The sequence below is a fragment of the Mixophyes fleayi genome, chromosome 2, assembly GCF_038048845.1.
Source record: "Mixophyes fleayi isolate aMixFle1 chromosome 2, aMixFle1.hap1, whole genome shotgun sequence".
Classification (NCBI taxonomy): domain Eukaryota; kingdom Metazoa; phylum Chordata; class Amphibia; order Anura; family Limnodynastidae; genus Mixophyes; species Mixophyes fleayi.
The window spans coordinates 231,254,272-231,269,020 of record NC_134403.1 but is presented as its reverse complement, the minus strand read 5'-3'; the positions used below and the strand labels follow the sequence as shown (position 1 = coordinate 231,269,020).

Here is a 14,749-nt window from a genome sequence, read left to right as displayed (position 1 = left end):
TATAAAGCATTTTTTCCTAAGTTAAATGTATTATAAAATGTTTCCCTACTGCATGACAGCCCTTGCAATGGGTTAACTCTGTACTCAGCTGAGTGTAGACAGGAAACGTTAAACACACCTGGAGGGTATATAAGGTGACTTCTCCTCCATACTTGTCTTTTTTTCTGTCTCAGCTGAGGAAGAAGTATAACTGTTTGTTATTTTGTCTGTGATGGGCTTACCTTTCATGCAGGTCTGGCTTCCTACTGGGATGCTTCCTGTCTACAATTTGGTAGCAGCAGCAATACCTGTGCAGGAGCTTCTTGGAGTTGCTCTTCAGTTCTGGTGAGCCTTTTCCACGTTGGGGAAGACATCTTGCTGTGGCGGTGCATGGACGGGAGCATGCGCGGTGCACTCTCGGACGGGCACATGCACCTTGATAGGCGCACAGAGATGTCACTGCCAATGCAGTGTTCAAAGCTACAGGAGAACTAGCTCAAGTCCCAACTACGTGTTTTCATGTGGTTTTGAGCTACAAGACCCCAGCCTAAAACTTGATACTAATGCTACTGCTGTTCATATACCTGCACAGATGGAAATGGAGCCCACCCCCATAATGCAGAAGGACATCCCATGGTAAGCCCTTGGTAAGGGTGTTTTATAAGTTTTATTATTGGTTTATAGGATCTTTAATCTAGATCCAGTTAACTTTATCCTCAAACATATCAATGAATCTATGGGTATGGTGATATGCCTGCCCCCATTACAATGTAGGATAATTTCTTTTTAGGTGAATGAAAGAGTGTTTAGTACTCATAAAGTTTGAAAAGATCTAGTTAATAAAGAGGGTCAAGTTTTGGACAAATACCAACCTAATATGAAGATAATAAACCATATGTATCCCTTTCAGGATGGGAATTTATCCAAATGGATTCTGGTGCCTAAAATTGATTCAGCTATAGCAAGTTTGTCATCGAAAACCACAATTCCATTAGATGATAGTGGTCCCCCGAAAGATCCTATGGACAGAAAGATGGAGAGCTGTTTCAAAGAGTTACATATTTCTTCAGGCATTGCACTGAAATCATGTATAGCAGTGTCCTCAGTCTCTAGAGCTCTTAGGTTATGGGCCAGTACTTTGCATACAGATATTGAAGAAAAGATCAGCAGGCTATATGTGACTGGATCACGTATAAATAACTTATGGTATAAATTAATTTAAAGGAAATAGCACAAGGCGCTTATTTATATAATTGCCAATGCACTTATTTTTGATATTGTGTATATTTTGAGATAGGAAATCATTATTTCTGAAACCAGGGTAGAAAATTTGCTTTTTTTGTTTTACGCTTGCTAAAGGAAATGCCTTATTTCTGATGTATATATCTGATACAATGAGCCTTTGTTTAGAAAGTTTGCTGTGTATTGTGATGTTGGGAAAAGACTTGTGAGAGGTTAATACCTTTCTTTGGGAATGTGTATTCTGCAACTGTTGGAACAAAAGGTCTGCTAATCAGGCCTTTTGATGTGTGAGGCCTTTTGAAGTCATGAAGGGTTAATTAATACCTTGCTACTAGATTTCCTGTGTCTAAAAGCAAGCTGGAGGACATCACTGAATTTGTAAGATATCTCAACAAGTTTTTTAAGAATATCATAGCTAAGTGTAAATATTATTGGCTTTACAATGCATGGAAATCTATGTTTTGGTAAGCAGGGTACATACTGATTCTAAAAATAGCCTGTGTCCAAATCTGTATAAAAAGCACTGTACCGTACACTGAAATGTATCATTCTTCTGATTGCATCTGACCTACTCACTGATACCTTTAACCAGTGAGAGCAAATAAACATCTTGCTTCAAAGACCTGCTTGAAAACATCTTCAATATTGCTGTATTCCTGTGAGCTGCAGATTAGACCCTAAATTTAATCCGTCCTCCGGCTGTCTCTGAGGTCTGGACCCAGCTTTTCCAGTACCACCACTCTGCCTGCTACCCATGAAGCCTTGGTCAGTGTGATAGGCTAGGGGGGATTCATCCACAGCTTCCCTGATCCATAGTAAGAGGTCAGGAGTACCAGCCCAGGTACATCAGCAACGAGATATGCTAGCAGCGTCAGTTACCCAGAAGAAACCCGGTTCTGGGTGCCGGTAAGGAGTCCAGTGGTGGCAGCCTTTGTAAGCCCCTCCTACTGTGGCAAGAGGGCGCACTTGAAATAACAAAAGGGAACGGTGGCAAAGTAAGCCCAGCCGGTTCCCAGCAACAACATACAAGGTGGCATAGGCGGTCCTTTTTGTCACACTATATCTTCTGAAATGTGTAGAAATTATACAAAAAAAGCATTGAATTAATTTGTGAAGCCTTGCTGTATGCTATTGTTTTTTCTTCTAGAAACATGACTTCATCCGTAGTAGCAAGCAGTGCTCTTTGGCTGCGCCTGTGGGCAACAGACCTACAATCAGAAAACAGTCTGGCCAGGCTTTGGTTTGAGGGTACGTTTTTGTGAAAAACTTGATACTATGCTTAAAAAATCTGCTGTAAGTACATCTAATAGTCTACCTCAAGATAGAAGTAGGCTTTTTCCATATTTTTCTTCTAGACAGCAGTTTAAGGAAGCTTGTACTTACAGACCTGGTAAACAAAATTCTTGGCAGCTTTGGTAACATTTTTAGACCGTTTTTTGGGTCTTTTAGAGTGAAAAGAGGCAGGCAAGGACAGCAAAAAACACAATGACTTCAAGTCCATCCTCTGTCTGTTACTGTAGGGGGCAGAATTGCATACTTTGCAGAGGTTTGAGCTGCACTACTCAGGTTCAGTGGGTACAAGATGTTATCAGCAAGGGCTACAGTACAGAGTTTCTTATTCGGCCTAAAGAGAACAATTTCATCATGTCACGAAATCCATCTTTCCTCCTGGAGCAACAAGCTTTAGAAGACAGCCTTTAAAACCTGTTGAAAGTTATTGCTCCTGTTCCTGCAAATCAGGAAGTCACATGCTTTTATTCAAGCACTCCTAGTTCAAAAGTCATCAAGAGGGTTCAGACTTAAAAAGTCTCAATTGTTTTGAGCAAGCAAGGCATTTCCAAATGGAGTCAATCAACTGCACTTTTAATGCGTTAAGGAAAGGAGATTTTTTTAACCTCAATCGATCTGCAAGATGCATATTTTCACATATCTATTGCAATCCAGCACCATCAATTTCTAAGATTATTTTATCTAGGGTTGTCGCTTCCAGCTCACCTGCTTTTCATTCAGCCTTTCCACAGCTCCAAGAACCTTCACCAAAGTTTTGGTTGTTCCTGTCGCAGCTCTCCTAAAGCATGGCATAACCCTGTGGCCATATCTGGTCAACATCTTGGCGAAATCAGAACATGTTGCCCAAAATATGACATGTCAGTTGATCCTTTTTTCTTTAGACACTTGGTTGGGTTATCAACATAGCAAACTATCACCTGCTAGGAATGATTTAATCAACCATAGGCATTCTTCCTTGGGCAAGATGGCATATGCGAGACCTCAAATTGAATCTACTTGCCAAGTGGGATCACAACTTAAATTCCATAGTGTTTATACTCAGTCTCTCAAAGATCACAAAACAGTCCCTCCTCTGGTGGCAGCATCCTAGACTAAAGAATCAATGTATGACTGTCTAAGAGCCAGAGTGGATAGTGCTTACAACAGATGCCAGAAATAATACAAGGCATCTGGTTAAAAAAGGAAAAGCATCTCTAGTGCAATGTTCTAGCAGTTTAGCATGCAATTCAGCACTTTCAGTCCTGCCTACAGTACAAATATCTATAGATATTTTCTGACAACAGAACAGTAGGTGCTTTTATAAATAAGCAAGGAGGCACTAAAAGCAAGACAATGATGTCAGAAGTGAACGCTCTGATGTTGTGGGCAGAAAGCAACCTGAAATCTTTTTTGGCCTCTCATGGAGTGGGCAATGACAATGTCATAGTAGATTATCTCAGCAGGTGTCATATCCACTCAGGGGAATGGGCCTTAGTTCCTTTCTTTGACAGAATGGAGATTCAGCGGTCAGGCTTAAAACACAAAGGTGTATCTGAAAAAGCTATTAATAATTCAAGCAAGAAAGAATAATTATTCTACCATTTTTTTAGAGTCTGAAGAAGGATCATTTTGTGGTTGAAAGACAGGACAGAGATCCTATGCCTGCCAGCATCTGAATTATTTTGGAATTTCTTAAAGATGGATTTGTTAAAGGTCTGGCTCTCGCTACACTGAAAGTGCAGATGTCTGCACTCAGTATTCTTCTTGATGATAAGGTGGCATATTTATCATTTTTTTTTCAAGCAGTGAAAAGATTGTTATCTTTTGTTGCACCTTGGGATCTCAATATTGTTTTGGATGCCTTGATTTCAGATCCATTTGAACCCACTGCAAGACATTCCTCTCAAATGGCTCACACTTAATGAATTGTTTCTAGTAGCAATTACATCTGCTCTTCGAGTAAGAGATCTACATGCCTTGTGGTGTAATGAGCCTTTCTTAAACATCTACGCTGATAAAGTAATCTTAAGGACTAATCCTGCATATTTTCACAAAGTTGTTTCTTCCTTCCATTTTAATCAAGAAATAATACTGCCGTTTCTCTGTTCGCATCCAACTAATGAGAAAGAAGAACAAGTTCATACTCTAGATTTGGTTAGAGCGATATCTATTTATTTTTACAGAATGAGTTTTCAGAAAACAGAGCAACTCTGTTCTTCTTGGTGGTCCCTGCAAGGGATGTGCCCAATTAAAATATACCTTAGCAAGATGGATCAATGATGTTCTTGTACAGGCCTACAAGGGGAACGGGTGTGAAGTGGCTGAATTATTAAACGCACACTTGACAAGGGCTGTGGCTACCTCCTGGATTCACAAGGCTCAGACATCAGCAAACGACATCTACAAAGCAGCTGGATGATCATCAATGCACATGTTTACCAGACATTATTTGTAAGCTGTCTCATTAGCTGCTGACTTGCAGTTTGGGAGATTAATTAAACAAGTTGTTCAATAAAAATTAATTTATGTACTGTCAGTGTTGTGATTGTTTATCCCACCCTGTTCATACTGCTTTGGTATGTCCCATTCTAAGGGCTGCCATGGAGTAGGAAAGGGAAATTGGAGATTTATACTCACAATTAATTTCCTTTCCTTGAAGTACCCCATGGCAGCCCCGTGTTTCCACTCATGTTGTATGTTTGTTTTTGTATGACCGCTTGGAAGGTTACTAAAGATACTTGTATGGAGAAGGAGTCCCCTTATATTCACTCCAGGTATGTTTAATTTTTCCTGTCTACACTCAGCGGAGTACGGAGTTAACCCATTGTAAGGGCTGCCATGGAGTACTTCAAGGAAAGGAAATTAACGGTATTATTCTGCAATTTTTTTCTCTCTTTTTATATTATTAATGAAATTGAAATTTGAAGTGCAAATCTGTGCTTCCAGTTCCATTGCATATGTGAGCGCCAGAAAGCTGGGTCACATATGCCAAGATACATAGAAGACTAGTTGACAAAGACGACTCCTTAGCGCTGCCAGCCAATATCATAATGGAGCTGAACATCACTCAGCTCCCCTGACTAACTTTTATTGGTAAATTGAAGCAAGTGAAGATGTATGATAGGAAATCTTTGATTTTCCCTGATAATGGTAATTAGACCCCTAAGTAAAGAACAGAAAACTCAAAGAGAAAATGATTACTTCATGGTATTGCTGGTTATACATGCTATACAAACAGTAAAAACTACTGAATCATAGTGTATACTTATTCTTTGATACAGCCTTTGTCGGCTTTTTGTTTGAAAGAGGGTGTAATTTCTTTTTCGCATGATTCTGTATATAGATGCACTGTTTGATCCTAATATTCTTTTATGTCCCAATACAACATGTGTTTAATTCTTCTTTAATTCCTTAATTTCTGTCTATGTACCTAAAGGATCCCACTACATTATGTCAATACTCCTTTTTGTTGCCTTACCTAGCCTTTTATTCAAAATTAACATATATAGTTGCAATGTTTAATGTACTATGTTATCATACCACTTTCCATTCTACTCAATCATTAGTGGATCACTAGTTACTGACCTACAGTCAGCACTTTTCTCTGATGGTTTGATAAATCTACCCTTGATATTCTGGATGGCAGCAGCTGAAATATCGTGAAGCCATGACCTCTTTCAACTGCCTCTTGATCACGCTATTGAGTATTTATTTTTATTAGTAGTAATATAGTATATTCTGCAGTGCTGTCAAATGAGGAGGAAACAAACATACATTCATAATCTGTAATCTATCTCTTTCTACTGGTATTTTTCCATCTATATTCAAACATGTAGTGATTATTCCCATTTTAAAAAAAACAGAATTCTGACCCCAACTCTCTCATAAATTACTGCCCCAGCTCCCATGCCCCTCCAAGCTTCTCGAGAGAATTGCCTACACACGCCTCACACACTTTCTTACAGCAAACAACCTATTGGATCCTCTTCAGTCAGGCTTTCGCTCTCAACACTCCACAGAGACTGCGCTGACCAAAGTTGTCAATGATTTGATTACAGCAAAAAATAATAACCAATACTCTCTTCTAATTCTCCTGGATCTCTCTGCTGCATTTGACACTGTTGACCACTCTCTCCTCATACAAACGCTACAATCACTAGGTCTTGAAGGCACTGTCCTATCCTGGTTCTCATTCTACCTATCTAATCGCTCTTTCAGTGTTAATTTCTCTGGATCCACCTCTGCTCCGCTTCCTTTATCAGTTGGAGTTCCACAAGGCTCAGTCCTAGGTCCTCTGCTATTCTCTATCTACACCACTTCTCTTGGAAAACTAATAATCTCCTTTGGATTTCAGTATCATCTCTATGCGGATAATGCACAAATTTATCTATCCTCTCCTGATCTTTCACCATCTGTGTTGTCTCGCGTTACTGACTGTCTTTCTGCCATTTCATCTTGGATGTCTTCTCACCAACTCAAACTCAGTCTTTCAAAAACTGAATTAATAATATTCCCACCCAAAAACAGAAGCTTCCTGCTTGACATTTCTATTTCTGTCGATAACATGACCATAAATCCCACCCCGCAAGCTCGTTGCCTAGGTGTAATCCTTGATTCACAACTGTTGTTTATTCCCCACATCAACTCTATATCTAAATCATGTTACATGCACCGAAAGAACATTTCCAGAATACGCACATATCTGACACAAGACACTGCAAAAAAATTAATTCATGCACTCATCATCTCCCGCATCGACTATTGCAATTCCCTCCTTACTGGTCTTCCCAAAGTCAGACTTGAACCCCTACAATCTATTTTGCACGCAGCGGCTAGACTCATTTTCCTTACAAACCGTTATTCCTCTGCTGAGCCACTCTGTCAGTCTCTACATTGGCTGCCTGTATTTCAACGAATCCAATATAAAATTCTTCTAGCATACAAGGCCATCAACAAAATTGCACCGACATACATTTCCTCACTTGTCTCGAAATATCTCCCTACTCGACACCTCCTTTCTGCACAAGATCTACGTCTCTCCTCCACTCTCATCACATCCTCCCATTCTCGGTTACAGGATTTTTTCCGGGCTGCACCCACTTTGTGGAATTCCCTCCCACGCACAGTAAGACTTTCCTCTAGTCTTCAAACCTTCAAGCGTTCACTGAAAACCCACCTCTTCAGACAAGGTTATGATATTCCTCAACCATCATCTTAATTTCCCTAGATTACCCTATTACCATCCTCTACACTGCTAACGCAAGACAACAACCTTCTGACCAACATTGCAACACACACAGCCCACTCAATACTTTTACCTTTGCAGTCTGGCTGGTCCATTGTGCAATATGATGTAGCACATGCCCTTGTGTTTCTAACTCCCATTGTCCTATAGATTGTAAGCTTTCGAGCAGGGTTCTCTTACCTCTCTGTCTGTATGTATTACCCAGTATTGTCTTATTAATGTTTGTTCCCAATTGTAAAGTGCTACGGAATTTGCTGGCGCTATATAAATAAATGTTGATGATGATGATGATGATATAGTAGTAAACAATGAAATTAAAATTGAGATAGATCATTAAAGATGTTTTACATTCATGTCATCAAATGTATAAGATCATTTACTATTTCTTTCCCTCTGAGAAAAGGATTTTGCATGATCACAGCACAAAGGGTTAGCTGTGTTTTGGGAATTGACGGTGTTGTAATAATATTAAAAAAAAATACACAGTAGTTTACTCTGTCAAGTTTTATTCTAGTGAATAGGGAAATGGATGGAAGTAATTTCAAACTAAAATAGTTGGTGTGCATCTCCTTAGCCCTTATAAATATGGCATAGGACTTGAGTGGTAAACAGTGAATTTAGTAAGAAATTCCATGGTCATTTGGTGAGTGCTAGAATAATGTAATTTACCATAGTAAGCCTACATATTTTTTGTAAGGAAGGTTAGAAACCTGTTTTAGAATATTTGCTTTTTTATTTTAATTTTTTTAAATCTCTTTATTTGTAAACTTTTAAGGTAACATTGAGATGAAACAGGCAAACAGGTGTGGCATTGCAAAAATGTTAGTCTGGTTACATGTAACACAGTTAACATAGGCTGGGGCAGCATAACAGACTGACAACAAAAGGAAGTGTTCCAGACTAGTCCAGTGGGCCGGTGCAGAGAAGAGCCGCAAAAGGGCTCGCAGACTGTACCCAAATCAAGGAGTCTTTGCCATGGTGCAAAAATATAGGAGAGTGTAGAGAATATTGGGAGGGGAACGTGCCAGAATGGGAGAGGGGGGAGGGATGGTAAAGTGACCGGTAGGATAAGGAGTAGCTTTATAGTACGTCAGGCAGGGCTGTTGTGTAGTGCGGGTACCAAGCATTTAAAATTTTGTGAAGGAGGCAGCCTTGTTGTTCTGGGAGAGTGGAAGGTGAGGACCTTGTAAGAGTTTTCTTTAATTGCCACACTAATAGAACACTTAGAAATTTGAGTGTGGATTGTGTCCCAATGTTCATCGCTTATGGATTCGCCCAGGTTGGCTTCACAGTCTGTCATGTATGGGAGTGGTAGAGAAGGGAGATAACCCCTTTATAATTAGTGTTGTACATGCAATTGCATTCAAAAGGGGAGAGGCATCAAGGGCGATAGGGATGACTGTATGAAGGGTCTTATTTGGAGATACCGAAATATTTTAGAGTTGGGCATGTCTTGTCTTTTGTGTTTATCTGCTTTTTTATTTTTTAACAAAGAGTTTATTCAAAGATCATCATAGTGATAAAAGCAGGCATAACAAAGGCAAAACAATACAGAATGAAAATAGTAACGACCGTAAAATGGTTGATGTTGTTGTGCTCTGGAGAACTCTTCTGATCCTCCTTTTCAGAAAAAGAAAGGGGGAAAGGGGAGAAGGGAAATGCACAGATGGAGGTATTCTGCGGGGGGGAGGAGAGGCCTCCACTTGACGCTAAATTAATTGTAGTGATAAATTCGTATTTCTTCAGAGTGGGACTAGAGGAGATGGTCTGGAACTAGCAGTAGCGTTTGAGGTAATAGTCCCACTTGGAGAGAGACAGAATTTAGCACTAACTGGCCATTGGTGGTTGGGAAACCAGAGGAAAGATCCAAAACATCAATGCATTTTGCTTCTAAGCAGGGTCATACCTTGGAGGACGAAGGGGCATTGCATAGCGCACACTGCCCGAGTTCCGGCACTATAGTGCATTTTTCACGTCTGGGAAACCCAGTCCCCCTCCCCGAGTAGAACACTGTAGCATGGAAAACCTTATCTGTGGTTGCCACCTAGTCCAAATAAAGGTTGATGCGGTGTGCTGCATTGATTTAAAAATGTGGAGGGGAACTCCATTTTGTAAGGCTTGAAATAAGTAGGGGAATTTCTGGAGTGTGTACATTTTTACAGTTAATATGTGCAATCCAAGGAATTAATTGTTTACCCCATATGTTAAGGTCAACTTTGAATTTGATCATAGGTGGAGGATAATTAGTTCGAAAAAACTGGTGGTAATGTTTAGTAATGGAGGCTATCAAGTTTTAAAGCTTGTGACACTTAAAGGGAAATTGTGATTTTATATGTTATAGGAGCAGGGATGTTGAAATCTAGGATTTATAATTGAAGGCAGCAAAAAAAGAGACTATAATTTGGAAATTATCTTATTTTTGAGTGCAGAAATAATTGGAGACCTAGCTTTCACAGTGTCAAGGGAACGGTTTTCCCCAAAAAATCAAAATGTAGAATTGTATTTTTGAGGTCCAAGTTCTTGGATTCATGAAGAAAAACATTTTTTTTACAGTTTACAACCCTAAAAGTAGGCCACACCAAATTCTTAGACCGTTTTGTTATTAATTGAGCAGGTGTGAAAATTCTACTATTATCTTAAACACATACATGCCAACTTTTAAAACTTATCATCACCTGGGATATCATGTGACGGGGTAGAAGAGGGCGTGGTGACGTCGTCGTGTCACCATAGCCTCGTCCCCACTATACAATGCCGAAATTCACAGCATTGAATAGGAATAGCGGGGGTGGGGGTTAATGACGCGATTAAGACCCGCCCCCGTCATTCAATCCCACAAATTTTTTCGAATTCGGGAGGTTTGCCTACTCTTCCGGGAGTCCCAGAGCCTCCCGGGAATTAAGGGAGAGTAGGCAAGTATGCTTAAACATAAATAAGTGTAAGTTCTGTTTTAAGAAAATATATTAAAACACTTGATTTGACATGATTTGGCATTTGGTTCTACACACTATAAGAATTTGAATTATTTATTAAAGCTACCTGAAATGTAACTCTTGTTTCAGATTCTACTTCTATGATTAGCAAACAGCTTGGATCCATGTCACTTGATGAAGGACGGGGTGCGTGATATTCCAAATTAGCAGTATAGTATCTGTGTGGGTTTTTCATTTGAATGTTGCTTTAGCTTGTAGATGGCAGCTGTACATTGTTTACACATTATTGAATCACTTAGAAAACAAAATACTTCCTTTGAGATTTTTCCTATAATAGCTGCAGTTATTGTTTGAGATGCCCAAAACTAATTTTATAGACCAGATCTTACAATTGCAAATATACCAGTAATGTCTAATGGCACATCTATATATTTTAATAAAATATTAAGTAAAATGTGATATAATTTAAATATTTAAAAGCTTTAATAAAATAAGTTTTGCAAAAATGATAAGAACTTTGACAATATTTCTCTACAAACATAAACTGCTGCTTATGAATGCAGGTATTTTTTTAATACAGTAGATTAACAAATGCCTGTAATCACTAACAACACACTCAAATGAATCACTAATAAACTGAAGTTGAGCATGGCTTGTAAAAGCTGTGTGTGGCTAAACCTAGTATCATGTTTCGTTTGTATATAAACTTTGTATTTGTTTAGATAGAAAAATATACTTTGGAATATAGATATTTTATTAAATATGTTAAACCTTCCTCGAGTTTAACATATCATAAGGTTGTTGACAATGGTTTTATATCATGCATTCAAATTCTAGGCTATAATAATGTAGTAATTGTCCATTCATTTAGGAAATGTTTGCATAGCATATATACAATACATAGCAGTGTGCTTTTTATTAGAGAAATACTTTTCTGAGAATCCATTAAATACTTTAAGACTTTAAATTTCTGGACAACCATAAAATAGAAGAAAGCTGGATGCAATTAGAAAGTTGCTTCCCATTTTGTTTATTTATGTAGGTACAAATACTTTTATTCCTAATAAACAATGTGAAAAGACGGTTTAATAAAAATTAAAAATTTTTTAAAAGCATATAAAAATATTAATGAATGATGCACACATATGGATAATACTTACAAATAACTACTGCCAAAATTGTAATTAGAAATAGATTGTAGATAAAGAAACAAGTATTTGTAAAGGTACACAAATAATGTCTGTAATCGCTCACATATGTGATAACAATGGAAAGTCCACAGTTCAGTAACATATATTAGGGAGAGAGATAAATATGCTGTATTTTAAATCAAATTCCAATCTAGCAAAACTGCAGGTTTGCACAGAAAATTAAGCAGAGTATAGTAACAGTCCTGCCACTAGATAGTGACAGAATGCCTATAAATGATCCATGTATCCGAAATGATTCTCACTGCTGACCACTGCCTGCGTCCGAGCAGGGAGACCAACTCACCTAAGAAGGGGATTCCGAAAAATGAACATGATTCCCTTTGCAGTTTGAAAGAAGCTGTTATGCTGTTGCGGGTGGATTCCAAGTTGTTTCATTTAAACTCCCATGAAGTAAGTGTGGACGTGTTTAGATGTTTCTCAAACATAGATTTTACTCCTTGTTTGTGACACAGACGAGGCTCAGTACCTTAATGATCAGCAGCAGAGATGTAGTTAAATGTGGCTTGACTTATTATTAACTTCACCGGGGCGCGTTTTCTCATGTATAATGACTTCATCAAAGGTATACAGGTGTGCAAAGTAGGGAAATATTTAAACCAACTCCACCCAGTTACAAAAAATACATCAAATGTGTATATGTGTTTGTGTATGTATATATGTGTGTGTGAGTGTATATGTATATATATATATATATATATATATATATATATATATATATATATATATATATATATATATATATATATTCGTAAGACATTATATTGTAACTGAAAAACTTGCACACATTTATATGACAAGGAACAAAAAAGTTACTAGAAATGCTTATGAGGATATCACGGGCTGTTATAAAATACTAATAACCAATTGGTGGAAAGATATTACATCTATATTTATTAAAACTCTGATATGAATGCATGAACTAAGGTACTAACGACCTAAGGGGTAAAATTTCTTCTTCCCCATTTTTAGGGGGGTATTCAATTGTTCCTCCGGGCGCCGCCGGAACGAGCGCATTAAAACTATTACTGTTTATACAGTAATTACTCGCTGAATTTCATCTCGCAGCTCCCTGAGCTGCGAGATGAAATTCAGCGAGTAAACTACCGTATTAACGGTTTTTACGCGCAAGTTTACCGTATAAACGGTAATACTTTTAACGCGCTCGTTCCGGCGGCGCCCGGAGGAACGATTGAATACCCCTCTTAATCTTGAATAAACTTTATTTCTGTTTATCACAATATTTTATCAATATTTTGTTTTGTGGGGAAAAAAAAGAAACAATACAACATAAGTGTGGGAACAAATAATAAAAAAAGACATGATTTGCTATAACAGAGGAGTGGATTGATAGTGCCTCCAACACAACCCTTTTTCTTTTCTGTTTTAAGACTCGGAAGGAGAGAAGATGGCTGTGTTGATCTTGGCGTATAAGTTGTACAGAAAGTTGATTGAGCAGATTAGTACACTTAGAGAAGAAGCGACCAGTGAAAAAAACATAGGGCTGAGAGTCTTTTGGGACCCCAAAAGATAGTGGGACAGGAAATAAGTTTGGATCAGAGATAGAGACAATGAAAGAGTGGTTAGATAGGTAGGAAATGAACCAGAGGAGACCTGTGTCTCGAAAGTCTAAGGAGTGTGGAGTGTGCAGGAGAAGATGGTGATCAATTGTGTCGAAAGCAGCAGAGAGGTCCGGGATAATAATTATGGATGGCAAAGTTAGCCTTAGACTTTGCTGACCTAGCTGTGATGAAGTTGTTGTTGTATTTTGTGACAGCAGCCTCAGTGGAGTTTTGGCTCAGAAGCCTTATGGGCGAGAAGGGAGTGAGATGATAGAAAGTGAGGTAGGCTGTTGATCACAAGCCGCTCAAGTAGTTTTGTAATCATGGCAGTGGAGAGAAATGTGATGGTATCTTGAGAAACAATTTCAATTTTAAAATGATCAATACAATAAATATAAAAGCTCTACACACCCTTATTGAACTTGCAGGTGTTTGATATTGTAGGTTTTGCATTTCACCTCTTTTTACTAAAAAATTGTCTTTACACTTGTATTTTGTCGGTTGTAAGGTCACATTAAAGAATGAATAAAGGTCTGACATGATTTAACTTGATTTCAGGATTTATATGGCAAACAACTTCAATTTCGGTAAGGGGTTGTAGACTATTTATATGCATTGTACAAACTCTTCTCCTAGGACCTGCTTTACAAAGATTAATGAGCTGTACCACAGATTTGAACTGCAAGGTTTCCCTACTGCTATCCTTGAAGAGGCCTTACTTGAAGTCATGGACAAGCTTTACAATGCCCTGTTGGAAGAAAAACTCACAAAACAGAATAAAGATATCCTGCATGTCCACCACATTTAATGCGTTCAGGTGGGAGGAGTAGATAATGTGGCTATCATTAATAAGGAATCTACATGTTCTTCTTTTTTTTTTTATTTAACCAAATTAAGGACTTTTTAGAAATGCTTTGTGATTTCGTAGCATAAATTTAAATTATAATTTTACGTAGTTCCATGTATCTCTCATTTGTCTAATTAATAATGTTGTTGCACTGTCACTATTACCACTTTAAGGTAGCTCTTGTTTCTCTACTGTGTGATTTTATTCACTGCTGTGCCTATTTTAATAACCTCCCTGGTGCCTGGTACACAAATATGGAGGACACAACTGGACTTTTATCCCTAGTGGCATATATAACCAGTACTTTTAAATGGCGTTTGTGGTGCCTTGAACTCCTGTAGGCCTGGACTTCCTTTGTTAATGGTAGCCCCTACAGGGGTCTTATTCTGGGTTTATAAAAGTGGGTGATTTATGGCCCCACGATTATTACACACAGAGAAAGCAAAATGTGTGTATATTTTACA

At 38.2% G+C, this 14,749-nt stretch overlaps 1 protein-coding gene across 7 annotated transcripts in view; it reads left to right on the top strand.

The window, feature by feature from the left end:
• The window catches only part of DCAF6 (DDB1 and CUL4 associated factor 6), a 291,082-nt gene that overhangs the window by 142,404 nt on the left and 133,929 nt on the right, over nt 1-14,749 (top strand). For 4 of the 7 annotated variants that reach the window (XM_075195604.1, XM_075195606.1, XM_075195603.1 and 1 more), the window contains exon 12: nt 10,798-10,854. The exons of the other annotated variants lie outside the window; for them this stretch is intronic. In XM_075195604.1, the coding sequence (XP_075051705.1) occupies nt 10,798-10,854 (57 nt within the window). The remainder of the gene's footprint in view (nt 1-10,797; nt 10,855-14,749) is intronic. 7 annotated transcript variants of the gene reach the window in all.